The 23,580-nt window shown below is 47.3% G+C and overlaps 2 protein-coding genes and 1 long non-coding RNA gene across 14 annotated transcripts in view; 2 read left to right on the forward strand and 1 right to left on the reverse strand.

Moving 5' to 3' along the window:
- ppp1r12a (protein phosphatase 1, regulatory subunit 12A) overlaps positions 1–12,911 on the forward strand; it is a 42,808-nt gene extending 29,897 nt beyond the window's left edge. Inside the window, exons 12-27 of one of the 11 annotated variants that reach the window (XM_084701300.1) lie at positions 259–378; positions 1,010–1,162; positions 1,506–1,670; positions 1,801–1,947; positions 2,798–2,888; positions 3,548–3,730; positions 3,966–4,122; positions 4,841–4,962; positions 5,215–5,280; positions 6,811–6,827; positions 6,988–7,108; positions 7,385–7,489; positions 7,739–7,786; positions 9,156–9,227; positions 10,737–10,991; positions 12,704–12,911. In XM_084701300.1, the coding sequence (XP_084557426.1) occupies positions 259–378; positions 1,010–1,162; positions 1,506–1,670; positions 1,801–1,947; positions 2,798–2,888; positions 3,548–3,730; positions 3,966–4,122; positions 4,841–4,962; positions 5,215–5,280; positions 6,811–6,827; positions 6,988–7,108; positions 7,385–7,489; positions 7,739–7,786; positions 9,156–9,227; positions 10,737–10,874 (1,705 nt within the window). In that variant the 3' untranslated portion in view covers positions 10,875–10,991; positions 12,704–12,911. Of the gene's footprint in view, positions 1–258; positions 379–1,009; positions 1,163–1,505; positions 1,671–1,800; positions 1,948–2,797; positions 2,889–3,547; positions 3,731–3,965; positions 4,123–4,840; positions 4,963–5,071; positions 5,124–5,214; positions 5,281–6,810; positions 6,828–6,987; positions 7,109–7,384; positions 7,490–7,738; positions 7,787–8,040; positions 10,992–12,703 lie in introns of those variants that run through there. The other 10 variants (XM_084701301.1, XM_084701303.1, XM_084701304.1 and 7 more) reach the window with 10 other exon arrangements.
- Positions 12,912–18,895: 5,984 nt separating this feature from the next.
- Positions 18,896–19,882, reverse strand: LOC146276572 (uncharacterized). The gene is made up of 3 exons (XR_014762452.1): positions 19,841–19,882; positions 19,381–19,466; positions 18,896–19,086 (listed from the first exon to the last, which is right to left on the reverse strand). It is a non-coding gene; the product is annotated as an uncharacterized LOC146276572 (long non-coding RNA).
- pawr (PRKC, apoptosis, WT1, regulator) overlaps positions 19,407–23,580 on the forward strand; it is a 45,190-nt gene continuing 41,016 nt past the window's right edge. The window contains exons 1-2 of one of the 2 annotated variants that reach the window (XM_084701507.1): positions 19,407–19,537; positions 19,921–20,551. In XM_084701507.1, the coding sequence (XP_084557633.1) occupies positions 19,964–20,551 (588 nt within the window). In that variant the 5' untranslated portion in view covers positions 19,407–19,537; positions 19,921–19,963. Of the gene's footprint in view, positions 19,657–19,920; positions 20,552–23,580 lie in introns of both variants that reach the window. The other variant, XM_084701508.1, reaches the window with a different exon arrangement.

Here is a 23,580-nt window from a genome sequence, read left to right on the forward strand (position 1 = left end):
TATACCTGCAGAGAGTAGTCAGTAGGCTATATCTAAGGAACAGAAGTATTTTCATTCACCCTCATTTTACAGTACATCTAGTTTCTACCAATATTGCATTGATTCGGTCTGACCAGCATCTTTTACTGCTAGAATCTTCTTTGGGTGGTTAAACACTCGCTCAGAACCCCTACAGTAACAAAGCAGGCCGCGTGTCATCAGCCCTGGTGTTTGTGTGTGGAGCCCCAGGGTGCTATTGTAGCTTGTTGCCTTCCCCAGGGACTCTGCTGCTAGCCTGGTGCGCAGCGGCTCCTACACCCGGAGACGCTGGGACGAGGACACTAAGAACAGCGAAGGCACCGCCTCCACCAACAGAACCACGCCCAGCTACCAGCGCAGGTTAGCCCCAATGCCCCGCCTGCATCAGTACCCCCCCCCTCCCCCTCTTCATCCCTCTTGACCCCACCCTCCTCTCCAGGGCATCGGATCGTCAAAACATTGATCCGATCCCTTTACGGTCATTCAGTTGTTAGAGTCAAAGTAACGACCTCGCTGACTTGGTCCTCATCGAGTTTTTAGTGTCGGTTGTGGTTTTTAGTCTTGTATTTAGTTTTGCACACCAGTGCGGTTGAAGCATGCTTGTACATGCTTTGTGAGCAGCTGTTTCTGAGAAAGCCATGCAGATCATCCACATGCATCGCTCTCTGCCAGTCGTTTGCATGACTGCACTCGTCCTGTCTGGTTGCTGTGCTTGTAGTGTTTCCTACCCCAGCCATCATCAGAGGCCCAGTTGCCTCATTGGCACTCCAATGAGACTACATTACCCACAAACCCTACAGCACAGACAACCAAGACACAGACAGACATGCGTCAGAGCTTGTAGTCTTTAATTTTTTTTATCTGTGTGTATATATATATGTTTGTGTGTGCGTGGGTCCCCTGCTAACATGCCTCTCTCGCCTACCCCAACACGCCACACCACCCCCCCTGCCCCTCCCCCCACCCCACCCCTCACCCTCCGACCAACCAGCACGTCCCACACGCTAGCACTAGGGCGGAGTGGCAGCACGCGGGACGTGCCCGCCAAGTCCTCATCTGCCTCCAGCTTGGACCCTAACACCTGTAACGCTAAACCCTGGCAGTCGCCCTCCTCCCACTACCAGTCTTACAGCATATACCGCAGGTATACCATCCACCGGTCCTGGTGCCAACCTCCACCCTCTCTCTCTCCTTCTCTCTCCCTCTCTCTTTCTCTCTTTTTGTCTACTTCTTTGTCTTTCTCTCTCTCTCTTGACTCTCTCTCTGATTGTCTCTGCATCATGGAAATGCATTCAGTGTGTCCAGCTGGAGCCTGGGTTGTGTGTTTGCATCATGTGTGAACAGAAGTGGGTATCCTGCTTCTTTTTTGTATTGCAAAGGTATGGGGTTGCACCTCTTCTCTCTCTCTCTCTCTGTCTCTCCCTCCATCCTGTCTCTCCTCGTCCTCTCCCATGCTCCACATAACGCTGGTCCCTTGGTGTCCACAGTGGGTCGTTTGGCCGGAGGCACGAGGACCTGGGCTCCTCCACCACGTCCGCCTCCTCCACCACCACCTCCTCGTCTGTTACCTCACCCACCGGCCACCGCGGGCTGCTCTCCAGCCTGGGCTCCTCCTCGGCCCGCACCGGCTCCTCCAGCAGCCTCACCAGCAGGTACACACACCTGTACGCTCGCAGCACTAACAAACCAATATGTGTACATACACACACGCGACTCCTTTACGGATCACGTTTTATATGTCAGGACAGTAATGCAGTAATGACTGTGAATGCGTGTGTTCAGGTACTGGGCAGAGGAGAGTGCAGAGAGGGAAAAGGACAAGGAGAAGGAGTCTGCTGCAGTTATCCCCACCATCAACACTGGCTCCACCACCACGTCCTCTACAACCACTGGCACCATAATAGGCTCTGACGGCAGGGAGAGGCGCAGGTACACACACACACACACACACCTGCACACACACCACCATATATGCGGACGTGTCCCCATTCAGTCATCAGACGAACTTGTGAATGCCCTCAAGGTCCGGTGTGTGTCTTGCTCTTTTCAGTAGATTTTTCTGGACACACAGCCTCTGTTTGAGAACAGGGTGTGATCTCTTCCTTCTCATTCTTTGTGTACTCTGTGCCGAGGAGAGAGAGAGAGAGAGAGAGGGAAAGATAGAGAGGGAGAGAGAGGGAGAGAGAGATAGAGAGAGAGAGAGAGAGAGAGTGTTTAACTGGGGTTAAGAGTGTGTCTTCCTGTGTAGTCTGCACTGAAATAAGCCACCTGCCAGGGCTGGGGAGAATCATGTGTCTCTGCTCTGGTGAGTTCTCTCCTTATAAGGAAGATGGGTAGGAGCAGCCCGCTCCTCAAGGCCAAGGCTCGGCCCCTGAAGTGAACGAGTTCGTCTTTCTGTAGGAGGACGTAGACAACCTTTTCCACGGAAGAAACCAAAACCGCAACAACTCCTCTACCTTTTGCTCGTCCCAAGTGGATTATATTATTATGTGTTATTAATGTGCATTGTGTGTGATGACCACATTCCTTACCAACCAAACCACTGGTACTTCCTAATGTCTGACCTGAACCTGTTAGCTGTCTGGTAGACACCCACTCCTTGATAGACTACCAGGCATTATGACACATGGTCCACTAGTCAACCATGGAAGAGCTCAATAAAGAGCTCAGGATCAATAAAGTCAATTGAATTGTAATCCAGTCCCAGCGTCTGGCGCCCATACCAGCCGTGTGTCCAGGTGACTCCCCCTGCCCTGACTGTGTTTTGTTCCTGGGGCAGATCGTACCTCACGCCTGTCCGCGACGAGGAGTCCGAGTCTCAGAGGAAGGCCCGCTCCAGGCAGGCCCGCCAGTCCAGGAGGTCCACCCAGGTCAGCCCCCCGCCTGCCCCCTGGACACACACACACACACACATCGACAGACACTAACATGCACACACACACACACACACACACACACACAATCTCCACATGCTCTGTCTATCAGCTGCCAACTGTACAACTGTAAACTTCCACTCCTATAAAAAGTGGTGGATTATAAATGTGAGCATCAACGATAGTTACTGCTGACTGTCACATTTCTTGTCATAGTCCATTTTATCATGCTACTGAAACGCATTATGTTTACCATTCTTTGGTCTATATTTTACGGCTGAATTTTATTGGTTGTTCTTCCTCGGGTGTTAAGTTACAGTTTGTATAAACTAGGCACACATTCCTCACTGTGGCAGTGTTGTTATGAGACGGTTGTTTACAAGCTGAGGGAAATGAAACTGTTCCTCGTCCTCGCCGAAACGCCGAGATGACTAAATGTGGTTCAGCTTAAACTTCCTATTAAATCGTTAAACCGTTTTTACAACAGAATAATGCTCACCGTGAAGGTCCTGAAACGAGTCATAAAAGCCACGGTGTAATTTACTGCAAACTGCCATTTTGTTGCTGAGCCCCTTGTGAGATTCAAAATGGCCAAGCAGAAAGCTGGGCTCTGACTCCCGGTTACTCGCCTCACTCCTGCTTTTGTCCTTCTCCAGGGCGTGACCCTGACTGACCTCCAGGAGGCAGAGAAGACCATGGGGAGGAGCCGGCCCACACGGACCCGGGAGGAGGAGAAGGAGGAGAAGGAGAAGCAGGACAAGGAGAAGCAGCAGGAGGAGAGGAAGGAGACGGAGACCAAGGAGGAGGACTACCGGTCGAGGTACCGCAGCCTGGAAGAGGTAGGTGTTCAAGCCTCTCCCAATCCCCTTTGGGAGAGACCACTCCCTCCAGGTCTTACTGAAGTGCTTAACCGTCCAACGGTTGCCCAAGCTCAATTGATGATCCACGCACACAACGAAACCCCGAACGTGTCAGCGAGATGTATTTTGAACAGACATGGGTCAAGTCGCAGTACCGACCAAGGCTGTCGTTTCCTCCCCCCCCCCCCCTCTCTCTCTCTCTCTCTCGTGGCAGCCGTACCAGCGCTACCGCCCCTCCTCCACCTCCACGGTCAGCACGGCCGCCCCCTCCTCCAGCTCCTCCCTCAGCTCCTACAGCTCCCTCCACCGGCCCAACAGCCTGACTGGCATCACCTCCTCCTACAGCCGTGCCTCCAGGGACACGGAGAAAGGTGGGAGATCTCACGGAGAACATGCCAGCCTCACATGTCTCACTGTTTGATACTAGAAGAGGATAACTGGAGTGAGCAGTGCTTTGATTTACATACCTCCTTGTTCGACTGTGCACCCTTACATGTACACACACACACACACACACACAGTATTTTATTTTGACACAGTTTCTGCCTTAGGATCCAGCTTACATTGCAGCCTCACCACAAAGCCAGGCAGGCACAGACAGGTTAAGCTGATCTCAAGCCTGTCTTGGCATGGATCCCCCCCCCCCCTGCACACAGGTTCACATGGAAACTGTGCCCCACTCGGCTCAATCCCTCCGAGGGGAGAGGATTGGGTGGCTCTTAATCGAAATAGTTCTCCTCTGAGAGGGTAAACTCCCTGGGAAAGGCCTTGGTTCCATCCCAGAGCTAAAACACAATCCACACTTTGTTTTCTCAGAGCCTGTTTCTTTGAACCCCATCCAACTCAATTGTTACCCGAAGTTTGCCAACGAGTGCAGTCAAACAAACAAAAGGTTTATGCCAAATTTAAGATTCTGTCGATTTGGTCATAATTGGTGCTCTTAAATGGTAATTTCCTTTTTATTTATTTTTTGTCACATGCCAGATTTGGCTTTGTGTGCTTATGAGAAGGTCAAGGGCTGCTGTGTGATTTGGGGATGGGGGGGGGGTTCTGTGTACGTGAGGCTCACCTGCTCTCTCTGTCTGACAGAGTCGGACAAGAAGGAGGAGGAGAAGGAGGGGGAGGACAAGTCCCAGCCCCGCTCCATACGGGATCGCCGGCGGCCCAGGGAAAAGAGGCGCTCCACCGGGGTCTCCTTCTGGACCCAGGATGTACGACACTCACACACACACACATCCTCACTCCTCACACACCCACTCGCAAAAATGCACACATTCCAAATTGTATAGCAAAAATGTGTATCTTTTTGCCGACACACAGATCAGTAAAGGCAAGAATAGAAACAGAGGGCATTATTGATTCAGCAGGTCAGGTAAGCGTAGCTGGATCGGAGGTACACACGAGAGGAGCTGTTGCCCAGATTAGGGAGTGACCAGTGTCTGTGTGTGTGTCTCCTATTCCAGAGTGATGAGAATGACCCAGACCAGCAGTCAGACTCGGAGGAAGGCAGCATCAAGAGCGAACCCCAGGTAGCATCACACTCTCTCCTCTTCTGCTCTCTCTTTCTCTCGCTAATTCTCTCGAAAGCTCTTTCTCTCTCTCTCAAACACACTTACACCTACTGTCTTTGTGCCTAGTCATTTAGCCTGAGGGCAAAAGTATAGATAACAGGCAAATGAAAATGCATTGGAATTTAGAAAAATCCCCGGCTTCACTGTAAGCTTTGACCCAACTTGGACTCCAGCTGCTGCTCTCTCTCCTCCTGCCTCTCCCACCTAGTATAGTCAAGGCCAAACAAGCACAACTTTGCTTTCATTTGTCCCATTTTGGCCTGCTTTCCTTGGTACAGTACAGAAACAAGACCTTTTCCCTCTTTCCCTCCCTCTGTTTCCCCCCCCCCCCTGCTGACTTTGGACGTAATTCTCCCCCCTCCTTCTCTATCTTCCTGTGATTGTCCTGTTGCTAAGGTGACCTTGCAAACCACAAGCAGTCTAGCCTGCAGTTCAGTGAATTCCAAAACAAGGCTGCCACATGAGGGACATGTGGATCACTGGTGTCAAAGTACACGGGAGCTCGAGTTTGAACCTCAGTCGCTTGAAGAGCAATAGTTTAACACACCTCAATACATCAAGGAAACAGGGACAAGGGAGCATACAATGTAACCTCCCGTTTATGCCAAGCCTTTTGGAAAAACTGTTACTTTAGATGGCAAACTGCCTGGAGATTGTCAAGGCCATGTTTCTGCGGGTTTGGCTTGTCGCAGGGTTTCTCATACAGTAGGTCTAGATTAGTAGGAAAAGCATCCTCTGATCTTAGAAGACCTCCAGATCCAACGCAGGATGGATTGGAGAGAGAGAGGCCCTCAGACAGAGGGGGACCTGGGCAGCTGGCTCCAGATCACACAGGAGGTGGAGGGGCGCTCGGTTCTGACAGCCAGCAGGCCTCTTTGTTGTTGGGCAGCCCGCATGGGCGGGGCCAGAGCGGAAGACAAAATAGGAAAGGGCCCATTAGCCGTGCGTAGATAGGAAGGCGTTCAGGAACAACACTGTGGTACAAACTCAGGCTGTTCCCCTCTTGCCAGCTGATTTTAGACAGGCTCTAAGTGTACATTATCCTGGAAGAGGACACACTAACAACTACTCAAACTGTTCATTCATCATTAGACTTGACAGGAAGGAGAAGGGTGTGTTTGGGGGGGGGGGGGTGCGGATGTCTACAATCATGATCCTACTGGCAGAATCTCCCTTCAGTCTCTTGTTCACTGTGTATATTACTCAGTTTCACATTTGTGAAATCCGGGTACCATCAGAACATTCATTTGTTTTGTGCACATCTTTTGCTGCTTCATGACTTGATAACACGGATGCACTTGTAGGCTTCCGTTCATCTACAGCAGAACAACCCCTCACATGCACACTCATCGAGAATCTACATTCCAGACCTAGGCCTGTCTAGACACCAGGAAAAACTCAAGTGCACTCTGTCATGTGAACTTTCAGGGTGTTTAGACAACAAGGAAAGACAATACAATTCACTCACTGTGTGGCTTTCTTTTACAGAGTGACCGACTGTCCAGGTATGTTTCAAATTAAACACACACACACACACACACACACAAGAGCACCCTATTTACCCAATGCACTGTGCCACTTCAGACAATGACCACACTTTCCAAGCCCTGGGTAATTGTTAGCTGCGAATGATGAGACACAGTGACGGTGTTTGTTTCCCCCCAGGAACGAGAGCAGCACCTCGTCCTCTGACCGCTACGACGCCCTGGGTAGCCGTGGCTACGGCGAGGGGCGGAGGCCATACTCCAGCAGACTGGACAGAGATGATGCCACTGACTACAAGAAGGTACCACAGCTCCTAACAGGCTCCCCATTCAGAAATCCCAATTCCACAACGCCTGACTGAACCCCTCATGCCCTCGTGATGTGAGGTAGACGTTTCGAATGCAATATGTTGACTCGCCTTGGGCTATTGCAGGATGTTATTGTCACCCCTGTGGCCTTTTGTGAGTTCTTATCTTGTGAGAGGTGTTTTTGGGACACGGCGATGGACCCAGGTGGTATGTTTGCGCCGTCCTGGTTCCGTGGTGCTGTATGGACTGACGCACTGTGTCTCTTCCAGCTTTATGAGCAGATACTCGCTGAGAATGAGAAACTGAAGGCCCAGTTACGTGATACCGACCTGGAGCTGACAGACCTGAAGCTACAGCTGGAGAAGGCCACACAGGTGGGCTGGAAGTGGGGGCTGCTGGAATAGGGGGTTGGTCTGTGGAGATGGGTGCTAAGGGGTTTCGGGTAGTGGGGGTTGGTTGGCTAGGGAAGTGGGGGGGCCAGGCGGGGGGGGTGGGGACGTATAACTCTTACTGTTACCTCCTGTATTATGAGAGGATGGAGGGAGGGCAATGTCAAAGGAATCTCCATGTGTGTGCGTGCTGCCTGCCTGTCAGCTGTCTGACTGTGGCTGTTTGTGTTCCAGAGGCAGGAGCGCTTCGCTGATCGCTCACAGCTCGAGATGGAGAAAAGGGTAACTACTCTCTTTGTTTTTCCCGTAACATTACACGACTTACTGCCTGTTTTAATTAAAGAGCAGCAGTTCTTGTTATATGAAAGTTTTCATTACCTCCTCAAAACAATGTACTTTTTTTTGTACTTGAAGCGATACTTTTCAAATCTAAATGAGCAAAAGTAGCATTCCCTGCACATGTGTGGAACGGCAGACTTGGCGTACAGTTGTCGCTAACAAAGTGGTAACACATGCTAACTGGTTTATGTCTGAAGGTTACGAGCAGGCCCCAATTTCAGCTGGGTGGTGGTATGGTCTAACAGAGTCTTATCCTCCTAGTGCTCTGCCACTGCTGCTGGCTGCTGTCACACGCCCATCTCCTCCAGTTCCCCCCTGTGGGGGATATGGGGCGGGCTCTTCCCCCCCTCAAAGCACCAAGCTCTCCTTCGCTCACCCGTTTTTGAACCTTCTAGCCAGCGTGTGGTCACCCCTTATCAAATCTTGTCATGTGTAGGAGTGTGTATTGTGTAGTCTGTATAATCTGTGTGTGAGAGGATGATGGTCTGTGTTTGTCTTGGACGTTTTTACTGTGTGTGTGTGTGTGTGTGTGTGTGTGGGGGGGGGGGGGGGGGGTTCTTCTGCATGTGCTTTTACATGACATTGCTCACTCGCATTTCGAGGCACCTTCATTGTCATCACGTCGGCGGCCTTTTGTCAACGTTGTGTCGTCGACCATGGGGAAAACGACGCAAGCGTCCCAAAGCAAACCTTCTCACCAGGTTGTCTCCTGTAATGATTGGCTCTTCTCCCGTCTGTAATAGTGTGTGGAAATTCCCAGTGTTAACCAAACCGTAGCCCCCCCCCTCCCCCCAGGTCACAGCAAACATTCCCTCACTGCATGGAGCTCCCTGAAAAGGGGGACTGCTTCTGGTTAACCCCTAGCTGGCCCTCGTTTCCCTTCCAGTGGCGTCAAGACGTCCCATGAACTTATTTTGCAGACCTCTCCGTTCATTCCACCCCCATTCCACGTTTCATCCCTTTTTTAGGGGTCTTTTTTAATGCCCTCATCCCACGACCCCCATCTCTAACAGTAACCCCATCAGGCTGATCTATGTCCACGGCTAGGGTCCGTAGGCGGGAATGTTCCACCGTCCTCTCCCACGGCCGTGTCTTGATGACGCCTCACGGTCACGCGTGTGGTCACGTGTGTGTGTTTGTCCTCCGCTCCATCCTCCACCCTCTCTCTCTCTCTCTCTCTCCCGTCTCTCTTCTGCGCGTAGCAGAACTGGGGGTTGTGTGTTACACGTGTTTGCGGCGTCTGTTTTTGTTGTTGATGTTGTTTTGTTTTCTCTCTCATCAACCTCGCACACAACCCCTGGCCTGACTGCAGTCTGTCCCTTCTCCCCTCCAGGAAAGAAGAGCTCTAGAAAGAAAGATCTCTGAGATGGAGGAGGAACTCAAGGTACACCAGCCCTCCGCACCCACCCCTCAGGGGCAGACACAGAGTTTGGGGCTGTTTTTGGTTGGGAATTGGTGCCTAGTGATTGGAATCTTACCTCAAGGTATCACATTAGTATTGGTCTGAGCGGTAGCTAGAGCTTGGCATGACAGGTTAGATGGGAGTGTATTTTGTCTTGTCTAGCAGGTTCTACCATGCTAATTCTCCAGTGTACTCATGAAACCAGAGGGCAAAGAGCAGTTGACGAGAATTCACGTGATCGTATAGTTTGTTGTACTGAAAGGATCACCTCTGGGTCTCTCAATGGCACCAGTCTCATATTCCCCAGGGGTCACGGTTAAGTATTCTGTGAATTCCAGGACCAGGTAGCATCTCTCATTCCAACTCAGTGCAGCAACTCCTGGAGTGACTTCCTGTTCAAACTCTTCTGAGGAGAGTCTTCTCACAGTGGAGGTTGTTGTTCTGTGGGGTGGGCACCATGTGCTCCTCCCAGCACTGAGCCTGAATGTGGGTGTCTTCTTTCTAGGTCATGGACAGCTGTGTGATCATGTCTCCCTCTCTCTTGTCTCTCATTGTACTCCAGTTTGCTACTGTAGATTCCCATCTCGCCCACATGCCGACCTGGAAAGCTTGTGTCATTCCTCCTGTGCTGAAACTCTGTCCCCATTTCCTAACAATCTCCTTTTCCCTCTTTCTTTCTTTCTTTTTTTTTTTTTTTTTTCTTCCCACCACTCTCGTCTATTCATTCCCTCTTACCATGTTGTCCTTTTCTAATTCCTTCTTTTTTCTGTCCTGGTTCCTTTTCTGGTTCACTTCCATTATCCTGTCTGTCTCCATCCCCTCTGTCTGTCTCCATCCCCTCTGTCTGTCTCTATCCCCTCTGTCTGTCTCTATCCCCTCTGTCTGTCTCTATCCCCTCTGTCTGTCTTCATCCCCTCTCTGTCTGTCTTCATCCCCTCTCTGTCTGTCTTCATCCCCTCTCTGTCTGTCTTCATCCCCTCTCTGTCTGTCTTCATCCCCTCTCTGTCTGTCTTCATCCCCTCTCTGTCTGTCTTCATCCCCTCTCTGTCTGTCTTCATCCCCTCTCTGTCTGTCTTCATCCCCTCTCTGTCTGTCTTCATCCCCTCTCTGTCTGTCTTCATCCCCTCTCTGTCTGTCTTCATCCCCTCTCTGTCTGTCTTCATCCCCTCTCTGTCTGTCTTCATCCCCTCTCTGTCTGTCTTCATCCCCTCTCTGTCTGTCTTCATCCCCTCTCTGTCTGTCTCTATCCCCTCTGTCTGTCTCCATCCCCTCTGTCTGTCTCCATCCCCTGTCTGTCTCCATCCCCTCTGTCTGTCTCCATCCCCTCTGTCTGTCTCTATCCCCTCTGTCTGTCTCCATCCCCTGTCTGTCTCCATCCCCTCTCTGTCTCCATCCCCTGTCTGTCTCCATCCCTTCCTTCCCTCTGTTTGTCTCTATCCTTCCTGTCTGTCTCCATCCCTTCCCTCTCTCTGTGTTATGGTTTTCCTGCAGAACCTCCCCCAGGTAAAGCAGGTCCAGGCCTTGAGGCAGGTTAAGGAGCGGCTGCAGGCTGAGAACCGGGCCCTGGCCCGCGTGGTTGCCAAGCTGTCTGAGTCTGCCTGCAGCCACCTGCCCGCCGTTGACCTGTAGCGCCCCCCTCTCCTCCCAACACGACCACCACCACCACCACCACCTCACCACCACCACCACTTCCCTCAACCCCTTCTCATGCTCTCCATCTGTGCTCCGCCCCACGCCCATAGACAGGCAGGTGCCCCCACAGCCACCTCGATAACACCAGGTTTTACCACTGTGACAACCGCCCCCCCCCCCCCCCGTTCTTCTGCCTCCCCTGGCCTCACCATTTTTACAATGGGGAGTGTGATTTGTTTTTTTTTGACCGGGCACTTTCCTTTTTTAGTACACCTTTTTAAGAACAGAAAGATTGAGCACTTTTTTTTCACTTGGGATTTTCATCAAATTTTAAGTCAGGTGAGTACCAGTTGTTTCATAAGCAAGTGGTACTAAACAATGGTCACATCTGTCTTTTTGCAGCTGATTTCCAGCAGTCTGTTATTAATAATTCCGATGTGCTTTAAAGGAAAGTGTCCTCTTTTCTGTTCTGTCCCCAAAGTGTGCCGTCTTGAAGCCTTGATCCAGGGAGTTTGGCTTGTCTTGGCTTCTTTGCATGACATGGCTTTTTCTTTTGGCGCCAAAGCGGCAGCCATTTTTTCGGGGACGGGGACAAGTTCTTTCCCCTGTCCCTCCCCATGGTTTTGATTTCCCCCTTTTTGAGATGACATCAACCCAGCCTCGGCTCAATGGCTGTGTGCTTCTACAGCTACACTTACAGGAGCCAGGTACTAGCTACTGGAGTTACTTGTTTGATCGACCTGTGGTACAAATACACCTCTTGTCCCAGAAGGCACTTGCTCTCTATTCTGGGGTTCCCATTGGTTCTATTGGGTGATCCTGAAGTGAATTGAGGCCTGGTTGGTTGATTGTCATTCGTATCGGAGTTTTGACTCGTGTTGTTAGTCCCTGGACTGTTATTGTACATGTTAATGTATCAGAGGTAGATATATTTATACCATGATGGAGGACGTCATGTGTGGTTACTCAGGATAATCCTCATCTGCATGGCTTTACAGAAACTCCAAACTCAATGTGTTAAAGCTTTATTACAGAGATCTTTTGTAATATTGTCTCAAAAAGGTGGAGTTCTAGGTTTTTGGTGCTTGTATGTGGGATAATAATTGAGCATTAAACCTTTTTTAAAGTAATGTATAAATGCCTCAGTTACAGCCTATTTCAACAAGTTGCTGTGGGTAAATGTTTCACAATGGCTCACTGCAGGCAAACAACAAGAATCAAGCATTGTCACTTTAGGCACTGCTTTCAAAGCAAAATGGTAATGATTTCAAAGTGAACTGCACCCGAAGCTTTGACCAACGTGACAGCCACCTCTGCAAGTCTACCTTCCCGTAGCGTACACAGCACCACAGGTGGAGTGTAGGGTACAGCAGTTTGTTTTTTGTCCCCCTCTCATGCATTGGAGCCCTGTATGCGTCGGAACAAAGGAAAGCCTGTTTGTTCTGCTGAGTTTGTGCTGTGCTGTATTGGAGAGACTTTGTTTCCTGGCTGCAAATGTGTAGCCATTCTTGTTCTGCATGGCTAATTTAGCAGAAATTTTGGACTGTGGTGTGTGTGTGTGCCTGCTCACTTTCTCGTGTGAGAACATTTACGTGAAAGAATTGTTAGAAATAAATAAGCCGAAATCAAATATGTTAGCGAGAAACTTGTGTGGCTTGTTGGAACAGCTGACATGCATACATGCTGCCATTAACACGTTTGGAGAACCGGACTGGCTGGTTCCAACAGCACCTCCAATGTGTCTGTCGCGACTCGTCTAACCCGACTCTTTCCCTCTCCCCCCTGTTTCTCTCTCTCTCTCTCGTGTTGTTTGTTCTCTCTTTCAGACGCTACCAGACTTGAAAGCAGACAACCAGAGACTAAAGGACGAGAATGGAGCCCTCATTCGCGTCATTAGCAAGCTTTCCAAGTAGACCCACCCCCCCACCGCGCCCCTCCATCCTGTGCCCCGCGCCACCTCCCTCATGGCAGTGACTCATGGAATTGCACATTTAGATATTAATTGCAACAGACATCAGAAACAAGAATTCCCCCCCCCCCCCACCCCCCCTCCTCCTTCCTCTATCCCTCCCTCGTCCTCCACTGTCCCTACCCGTTCCCGTTCTCCAACCATCCATCCCCCCCCCCCCCCCCCCCCACTATTGTAGACACCTTTGAGGTTATTTTCCACTTGATTCAATGGTTACTGGTCCAGATCCAGGATCACAGTTTACACAGCAGATGAAATGGGGATTGTGAAACGGCATGCCAGTGTTGCGTTATGGACGGGGAAGCCTCGAAATAAAACCCTATTTAACCATGAAGCCTTAGTTTGTACATAAAAAAATTTAAAAAAGAAAGAAAAAAACACTTGCACCAATCTCTCAGCTGTCACAGGAACAGTTATTATACCAACACCAGATTTTATTTGTGCCACACTCTTATTCAATGTGATTTCTTCTTCCCCCCCCCTTACACATATCCTCTACCTGCATAGACGTGTGGTGCAATGTGTAGTTTCCTCCTCCCTCTCTAAGTGCCAGAAGTCACCCTCCTTATGAAGGCTCTGTCTCCCTCCCAGCAGATGACTTCCCAGCTGTTCTACACCTAGTCGTGGAGAACTCTCCCTTCACACACACACACACACACACACACACACGCTGCCCTAATACTCTCATCCCTTTCACCTTTCAAAGCCCACAGGCACGCGCACCCCCCCCCCCCCCCCCCCCCTTCTCCTTCCTAACCATGCCACCCAGCCTCCCTCCATTTCTGTACCTTTGTGTGTCTTCCTCAAAGAGGGAAATGGAATTCTCGATTTATACGGATCATGGTGGACTTGGTGGAATTTAAGCTTTCACTGTATGTGCAATATGCATTTATTTCTTATAAAAAATAATGCTTTAATGATGAGTCCATCACTAGTAGAACCTATCCATCACCCATCCTTCCTCCTTGCTTTCCCCTTTCCCCCTCTTTTTTAGCTTTCTTTAAGTTTGTAGTGTAGTCAATGGTTTATACTCTGTAATCCTCACTTCGTTTTAGCAGGTACTGAGTGATGCTGTATATACCTGTATGTATTGTTTGAGCCCAACACATGGCATGCGTTAATGGTTCCCGCCTGTTACTATTAAAAATATACAAACTCCAGATGACAAAAAAAAAGTGTGTTTTAGCTATTTTTCTTTTTCCTTTTATAGTCTAAAGACATTGGATGACAGTAGGGCCACTCTTAAAGGAGTTGGCTGGCAGTGTTCAGTGATTCTTTTCTCTCCAGTTTTAAGTGTTCACGATAATTGTGAGATAAGAATAATATAATTTCTTCACTACATTTCACACATTGTATTTAGTATCTTTGGAAGAGTGCTGTTCATTTTCTTTTCTTTTTTTTAAGCTGTAGTATTAGCCAAGATTTTGTCACTAAAATATCTTTAGGTATCGCTAACCCAGTCCTTTTATGATGTCTATATGCACTGTCAATGCCATGTGAGGAGTCTGGATGGCAGGTTCAGCTAACTTGCCACCTTCAAAATAAAAGTCCATGCATCAGAAACAGTTTATGCATTTCAGTGGCCTTTTAAAGAAATACTGTAGGAAAGAGTCACTGTAGATGGACTGTTGGCCATCTCCTCTTTTGGTTTCGATTTTATTAGACTTTTTCTTTTCTTGTTTTTTTTTTTTTTCCTTTTTAAATGTCCTGTCATCTTGTAAAATAGGTGTGTGTGGCTTCATACATGCAAGCTGTGCTGTGACTACCAACCACTGAAGAGTTCATTAAAAATAAACTTGTACATTGTAAAGACCTTGTGTTTTTGTATTCATATAATAGTTTTTTATTGTTATTTCCTCAAGTGCGAAGGCCTGGACAAGAAGTATGACTTCTAGGAAGTAACATACCTGAATTCAGTGTTCTGCCACTAGATGGTGCACATTTTTATTCCATCGTATTTACTAATGATTTCTTTTAACATGCTGAGCATGAATTCTTTATTTATTTCTGTATTAGCAGGCTGCAACTGTGAATTTAAGATGATTACGATTTACGATGATGCTAGCAGGTATTATGACATTGATGTATTAGTAAGAACAGTCCATTAAACCTCCCCTGACTGGTTCTAACTAGTTGTTTTAACCACCATAACGATGAGTAAAATGCCATTTTGTTCTGTATGTATGGCCTAGTTTAGAACAATGACTACTAAATGTAAATGCAGTAAATCAATGACGAAAACACACTTTGTAAGACATGTCGGGCTTGGTGATTGCTGCTGCATGCTGGTAGCAAAACAAGCCGGTGGTTGTTGTTTTCTCTGCTTTCCCATTCCGCTCTGAAATCACCCCAGCGATAACAGTGTGAGGCACAGCGTTTCCCCACCCATGGTTAGCCACAAAACGGGCTTCAACACACACACCTTCTGCTCAGTCTAACACGCAGAATACCCAAAGCAATGTGGGGAAAGACAAAATCAACTACCACCTGTACCTAAAGTGATTTGAGCTTATACGATCTGTGTGCTACTAAGCTCGTTCTAGAGACTAGTTTCATCAAGCTTCATGGCCCATTCCAACCACCTTCTGAGACACTGGGTATAAGTGGTGGTATGTGATAGAGCTGCAATGGCCCAGAGTCATGCAAAATGGGTTATATTTTCCATATGTGTTTTTTGCTCAATGGTGGTTCACTATAGTAGTCGTACTATCAGTCTGGTTAATGTTTCATGTTGACACGCAAATTCCTGTGCTGCAACCTCAAGCATATTGTCTTCATCAGAGCTTTGACCAGAGTTAATGGGAAAAGGATCAGTTGGACAGCTTCCCAGACACAAAAATGGCTGGTGATGATTATAGAAGCTAATGGATTAAATACTTATATAGGCCTATTCATGGTTTCCCCCTGTAGTCTAAGTGGATTTGTTGGGTCTGTTGGTCATAATGTTGCAGAGTGCATGTATTTTTTTAATAGGTGTATGTATTTTCTTGTTGGAATATAGACATTTGTAGTTTCAATACCTGTGTATCCTTGTGTGAATGCTGCTGTGATGCACAATGACCAGGCCTTGCTCCCACAGCTCCAAAAGACCTAGGAGGTCTGAGTTCTGTTTCAACCTCCCCTTCTGACCGCTCCAGCCCAGCCTCGATATTAGTTCAGTGAAGCACAAAAAAATGTGGAACATTCCCCCAAATAAGTTTGACCGGGGCTTAGACTCATGATTGGTGACTGACAACGGTTCTACCCGGAGATGCGCTGCTGTGCTTCTCTGGGTTTTAAATCCTTCAGAGAGGGGGGGAATAAGAGCTCAGCAGCTCCTGTCTCTCTCTCTCACACACACACACACACACACACACACACAATCCCCTCTCTCTCATTCTTTCCACTGCTGTGGCCTAATCTCCCTCTCCTCACTCCTGTCCTACTGTGCTGAAGTTGCAGAGTGTGGTGGGCTAATGGCAGAGCAGCTGACAGCACAAAGCTAAACCCCAGTTTATGTCTCTCTTGTCACACAAACGCTCTCATTCACACATTTATTCGCATACTCGTTAAACAAAACACTTCTTGCTTAAAAGAGTTAAATATGAGTTACTACTATTATGACACAGTCACCATGGGTTGAGAAGGCAGGTTATAGGGAGGAAAACTGCTCGTCTCTTCTGACACAACATTATCATAGGATGCAGTTTTATACACTAGAAGCAATGAACAACTGTGGTTATGTGACCATGGTAGCAAAGCAAGTTATTCAATCCATCTGCCTCCCTAGAGGTGTCAGCTGGTGAACAGAATTTTAACTGGTGCGGTAGACCTCGGATACTCACCTAATTTACAGTTGGAATATTTGATTCATAAGTTTAACTGTCAGCTTAGGGATGCTACAGTTGCAGCATCTGACACAACAATTATGTTGCAAAATGTCAGTTACTACATTTTAATCAACCAATCAGCATTCAGAGAGGGAGATGCTGACTCAGGAATGCAGAACATAGCCTGGGCTTGAGAACACGTTGGCTTGCTGGCCCACTTAGTCACCCACCATGCCATTCTCACCAGATGGCACCCCACAGATGGCATGGGCAGCCATTGGGTGGCACAGCATGGGTAAGGGACATACCGTGCTGACAGGGAGAGAGGACTTCATGACGCTAATGCCCACATCACCAGAGCGAAGCCCGGGGTCAAACACTGGATGCCTTTTTTCTTCTTAATGAGCAACAGTCTTTTTCGTCTGTTCTAGCGTGGAAGTAAACAAATCCCACCACGCCTACAGAACGGAAACTAGAAAACTCTTCAGGTTGTGACTACTGGTCTATTATGTCCCCTGCAGAATACAAAACATGAACCATATCTGTTTGAATCTCTGACCTTTTTTTCTTGACCTGCTTCTGTCTCTCCCTTTCTCTATCTCTCTCTAGATCCTGCTAGTCCTCTCCCTTTCTCTATCTCTCTCTGGCTCCTGCTTGTCCTCCATGTTGAAGCCCTGCTGCATCAAGTCTCGTGTTTTCATCCAGTGGCCAAACTCAGACAGACATTCCTCTTGGAGACTGAATCCCCCCTGTGCCTCAGCCGGTATGTCCAGCACACTCACTGGGCCTCAAGAGGCTGCCTGAGTGATCCTTATCTCACAGTCACCTCACTATTGGACAAGCAATTGTTAGAAGAAACCAAGCTTAAGCATAACATTGAACATAATACATCTGTTTTCAACATCTGGATTAAGCATTTTCCATAGAGATTCTCCATTGAGAGGTATTTTTCATCCAAGACTACAGTTGATTTGTGTTTGAAGACAACCCCTCTGACCCAAATGGATAGAAATGCGGTGGGGTGTCTGGGACAATATATACTGAATATATTGTCATGGAGAGTTGAGCACCGCATCAGTTCATATCCATAAAAAGCTGTCTGAGATACAACAACAAAAAGATCATTTTCATTTTATTGGCCACCTTGTGGCTTTTTGGTGGAAGCATACCTGCGGGACGAATGAAAAACTTAAAATAAGAGAAAACATGATACAATGTCATGTTTAATATAAGTTTAAGGCTACTGGGCATGAACATTTTACGTTTGGCTTTTTTCTTTTTTATCTTAACACTTATGTACATTGTGGGCTGTGAGTAAAGAGGAGGAAGAACTGATCTGAGAATTTATTGAAAGAAGCCAGACTGTTTTTAGTGAGGGTCTTGAACCTCTAAAGATAAGACAAGTTTTCAGAAATGGGAGGGAAGGCTTCTCCTGTCTCCCACTGGAAATGTGTTCATGGAATGCTAAGTGGGATTTAGTTACAGTAACAGGGAGTTTGTGTTAGCATGGAGACTTGGAGAAAACCCATTGTGTCCTGTCCTTCTTTCTTCCACCCCAAAACCGACGGAAACATGCTAAATATGCAGCAGTTTGACCTCACCCTTAAGATCAGGAGCTATTTTTAGACCAGGCGTTTAAGTCTCCTCCTTGGTATTTTTCTCCCTTATCTGTGACGTTTGACGACAATGAACAGTGATTTGTAAAGTGCACTTTTGTGTCGATATGAACAATGCCTGTTGGAAACCCACCTGATAACATTACTCAACTGACTAGATATGTGGAGGGCTGAGTTAGAAACTAAGTTTCAATTGCAGGTCACACTGGTTCTCATGCTAGTCTCTATACCATTGGAGTAATATCGTAGGTTCCTGAAACCAAAGTCTAGAGTGAAATGGTACACTTGGATGGCAAGCAAGTTATTACAGTGGAGCTCTGCATCCATGCACAGCACACAGCAGGATGTTACCTTGACCAGGGTGTAGTCTATGGATCATTAAACATGGAAAGCCTGTAAATAGCTATATAACCGTTTGCAAGCTGAAAGTAAAACTGAGGTTGGGTTATTTTATGAAACAACAAGCGTGCTAATAAGGATAATGCATGGGTTTTTCCAAGTTTATAATTGGTCAAGGTTTACACGTGAGCTCAGGTGGACATGCCAAACCACGACTATCTGTTTTTATTCCCTCATTCATCAAGGGATTTTAACCAGGCTATCATGGAAGGTCATATGCCCCTTTCAGTTTCATTTTTTATTTTCGTTTCATCCAGCCATTGCAGAAAGCGTTGTAAATGTACACAGATCGAGTCCTAGATCGTGGAGGCAGCAGTCTGTGCTATTGAGATGACATAGCTTCTGTGTTCACCTCTAAGCTCCCGTGGGCCGGCCTGGGTGACTCATTCACCGCATAAAGAAGCTCTCCGTGGGAGCTGCGTGGGATTGCGCATGTCATCAACAAACTGTAGCCTACCTCAAAAGAAATGTTCGATTTCAACTCAACATAAAACAGATATTGCCTCCGTAAATAATGCAAAAGGCCTACAGGAAGCTCCAAAATTTTACAATTGAAAGAAAAGTAGACATAGTATGAAACCAAGCAGATATAAACTCGCAGCTAATAAGTATCTGTAAACAACGCTTGATAAAATATATTGCATTACGTTAAACTTGGATTTAATTTTCATTCCCCTACGTGTTATTATAGACATCGATTGTATTCGTACCTACTCGTGTGTCCTCGGAGAGCCCAGAGCGCGAGAAAGTGGGCAGAACGCTGTTCGCTGTTGCGTGTGACTAATCGAGCTTCACCCTGTGAAATAGCATTCAATTCATACCAACCGTCTGTTCACCTGAGAGATCGAAAGCGTTGTAAAAGAACAGGTGAGTAACTCCAGTGGTAATTTAGATTTAAGTCGACTACTTGTCTGAACGTTAGTTTTAAACAACAGAGTAAAACTTCTGGACATCTGAGTGCTGACAGCGCTGAAGTTCCTTTAGATGTGAGTGTTGTAACTTTCTAACGAAGTTCGGTTTTTAATGAGACCTGCTAAATCTTTATATCCTATCAGTGTGACTGCAAGACACATTTTGTAAACATGAATACAACATACGGTACATTTTATGGGAAGTAAACCATTAAGTTAACATTCTGCATTTATCCAATTTAAATGTAAATGTTCTCACCTGTCTAGTGGTGGTGTAGGAGTAGGCTACTATCGAACACTGAATACTATTGAATCAAAAAACAAAAACAACTTTTCCAGGTGAACCCCAATTGGTGAGAACAAACGTGCAAAAAAAAGCATCATGGCAACGGGGGGATTTAAATCTGCACCGACAGACTTTTTAGAAGAATGGAAGGCTAAACGGGAGAAAATGAGGGCGAAAATGCTTGTGGACATAGCCGCGGCCACTGGCGCGTGTGCTGGTAACGTGGCTGCCACTCCATCTCTTGGGACAGGCAACAGCAACAAAAGTGAGACGCGCAGTGCCGCTCAGAGCACCGAACTGAACAACAACGCCAACATTGATCGCGGGGGCTCTGTTCCCGTTAACTGCCTGACATCCTCTCCAATGGCACGCTCATCATCGTCCTCGGCCTTGAAGAGACCCGAGGACGACCTGCACCCCACCACACCAGCGCCCAAAGGAGCAGACAACCAGGGAAGTAACTTGAAGAAGACACCTCAGCCGGAGAAAGTTCCTTGTGCCTCTCAAGATTCCAGCCCCACTGCTGTCTCTAATGACAGTGACAAAGAAAGCACGTCACCTGGCAAAAGCAAGGAGAAGAAGAATAGTGGTCCAAGCTCCAGGAAGGGGAAAGGGCAGATCGAGAAGAGGAAGTTGAGAGAGAAGCGCCGATCAACTGGTGTTGTCAGCATACCATCTAACGAGGTAAGTCAGCTGTCAATCAAACTTAAGTTTGTTTACATGCAGTAAACTCCACATTAAATAAGTACTTTTATGAACAAAGGTTTGGCACATCTGTTAATCATTCTCCTTATTATTATTATTATTCAAAGGCAATTCGAGCTACATTACCTTATACTTAATTAAATACTGACTCTATAATGAATAATAAAAAAAATGTATGCCATCACCCCAATTTAAATGAAAACTAACAGTTGGCACACATGAACACATCCAGCACCCCAATTGAATGATTGCAAGTGTTGAGGGAGGTGGTGTTATGTCATTAAAATAATTTCACAGCCAAGGCTGGTTGCAGAATGAAACCAGAACGATGCCAAACATCACCTCCAGACATGGCCTTTCTGCAGCCTGCTGAGTGCCTTCCACTTCTGCAGTTTGGCAAATGATTCATACATGAACAAACCTCGTTTTATGATGTGGCTCTGGATTTTTTTGCTTTGGGGTTGCCTAGAAAAGGAAACTCATATACAAACACACTCACACATTCACACACACTGTATGCCAGCCACCCAGATCCTGTGAGTTTCACTTGGAGGTCGACCAGTGTCTGAGTTGGCGTGCACCATCCTGTTATTAAGCGCTCTGCCGTGCCAGAACAAAGTAGTATGAGAACTGGTCGTAAGCCAGGTGGTAATGCTAGGTTTCAGCACGGCGGGAGGCAATTCAAATATGTACGATCATGCCCCATGATCTCCCCCACTGGCTCGTTCGGGGAAGAATAAGGAACGTTACATTTTCTGGGTAACATATTTATTGCTGTGGGTCATTTCATTCCACTTTCCGCCAGTGTTCCAAACCTACACAAGGGCAAACACTATGATGGCTTCCCATGTGATTGGATCCACTTCACACAAGTCCCCGGGCATCCTGAATGTGGTTGAATAGGTGTGAATAGGTACGCCTGGGTAATCTCTCCTGCTTGTTCTCAGGCTACAATAGCCTGTTGGAGAGGGCTTTTCAGAGAAATGGGGAACCCAATAACCCTGACTGTGGTTACGATGGGCTGATAATGGCTTCACGCTTAACTGGAGACTACACTCCAGGTGGGTCTGGGCTGTGTCAGTCAGGACCACCTCCCTACATTCCAGACAGGTGTCACCTTACGCCCTGCCCTGTGGTAGAGCGAGGGGTGTGTCTCTTACTGATGGACCTGAACTTGCTACGACCGCTACATAAGAATATGGTGTGTGTGTGTGTTTTCAGAGAAATGCTGAGGCTGTTATTTTTCACATGCAAGATGCAAAATATTATAGTGTGCACACAGTAACCAGTGTCTTTATTTTCAGCAATAATCTTGCCAATTTCTGGCAAGTGCATCGACGTGGCACAGAATTCCAGCCACAATAGCCGTGAGCCCATTTATTATGATTGTATTCTTTTAAAGGATTATTTGCCTGACCTTACAATTTATGCATGGTGCTCTGAGCATGTTTCTGTGGAGTGTGTGTGTGTGTGTGTTTGCTGGTGTATGCATGTGTGCATATTTACACAACACTCTGAGCTTGTCAGGTGTGTTTTCCTCCGCGTATGGGTGGGGTCAGAGAGGTTGTTGTGCCTGTCTGTGCAGTCGGCCACACCGAGGTCCACACCTCGTTTACATCCTGCATTGTTGGGGGGCCAGACACTTTTATGGCTCCCAGTGAGTTATGAGCCCTTACTGGGCACTCTGGAGGTTTCAGGCCAGAGTAGGAACTTTGTTTCAAGTACAGCACTGGACCCCACTGATAACAGCTTCTGTTGTGTGTGTGTGTGTGTGTGCACGTGTGGACAACACAATCCTTTCTGAAACCTGCCTCAATTTTAGCAGCAGAATGCCTCAGTGATCTATGATACACATCTATGCCCAAGATCTCTGATAATTAATACCCTGGTGTTGGGGCCATGTAGCCATGGGGATTTTTTATAGAGTTACATAAACTAGCATTTATACACTGTATGTCTGTCATAATTTAGTTTTTATGCGCGAGTATGAGAGAGAGTTCACTGATAATCTATTACTATACAGACAAAGCAATGTGGGTGTAATGTATTTAATTTCTTTGGGAATTTGGATCTGTAATGTTAATTAATGGAAGGCCTTTTGTTTGTCATCTGGCATAGTCAATTAGTAGATGCTCTTATCCAGACTTACAGGGACATCCCCCCGAGGCAAGTAGGGTGAAGTGCCTTGCCCAAGGACACAACGTCATTTCACGCGGCTGGGAATCGAACCGGCAACCGTCTGATTTAATAGCCCGATTCCCTAGCCGCTCAGCCATCTGACTCCCCGTCTCAACCAGTTTATGGCTCATTGTTTAAACCTTCTTCCAAATCTGATCCTCTAACTTTTTGTCCAAGCTCATTTGCCAACAGATACAGTTTTAGGAGGCAACAAAAGGTTGCATGAGATTGGACTTGACTTTATAAGATGAAACACGAGTAAGCAGGCCATTGGGAATACCAGGACCTGTCTCCTGCAGGGTGGTCTGTCAGGTGCTGTCTGTGGCTACCTCCTCCACACCTCCACACATCTGATCCCAACATTTCTTCACGATCAGCTGACCTCGTTGTGCTGAAAGCAGTAGACTTGTTTAGCACGCCTGATGAGACATACAGAGATCTGGATGAGCCTATCAGCTCCGTCAAGTCACCTGTGCTCTGGAATGAAGCCCTGTAGAAAGCAGTTATTTGACACAACTGTGATGAAGTAATAATGCGTACATGGAGGTTTTCATGGTGCCTCCTCCTTGAAACAAACCCTGTGAGAGAGTGAAAAAGGGAGAGACTTTCCCAACCTCCATTCAGGGGCTTTCTGGGAAATGTCTCATAGTATGTTGCAAGGCCCCCGGTGACGACTGTCTCTTTTCGTCACCTGTTTGTGATATTTCATTGGAGAAATTGTTGCTGTCTTGCAACACAGCGTTCCTTGGCATTCACCAATTATCTGCTGTGCTTTTTAGACTTTTGGGTCATTTGCTTTGGATCAAAACGGCATGCTACATGAATACAAG

This window comes from Hypomesus nipponensis, chromosome 7 (assembly GCF_054491055.1).
Source record: "Hypomesus nipponensis isolate SF chromosome 7, ASM5449105v1, whole genome shotgun sequence".
NCBI classification, from domain to species: Eukaryota; Metazoa; Chordata; class Actinopteri; order Osmeriformes; family Osmeridae; genus Hypomesus; species Hypomesus nipponensis.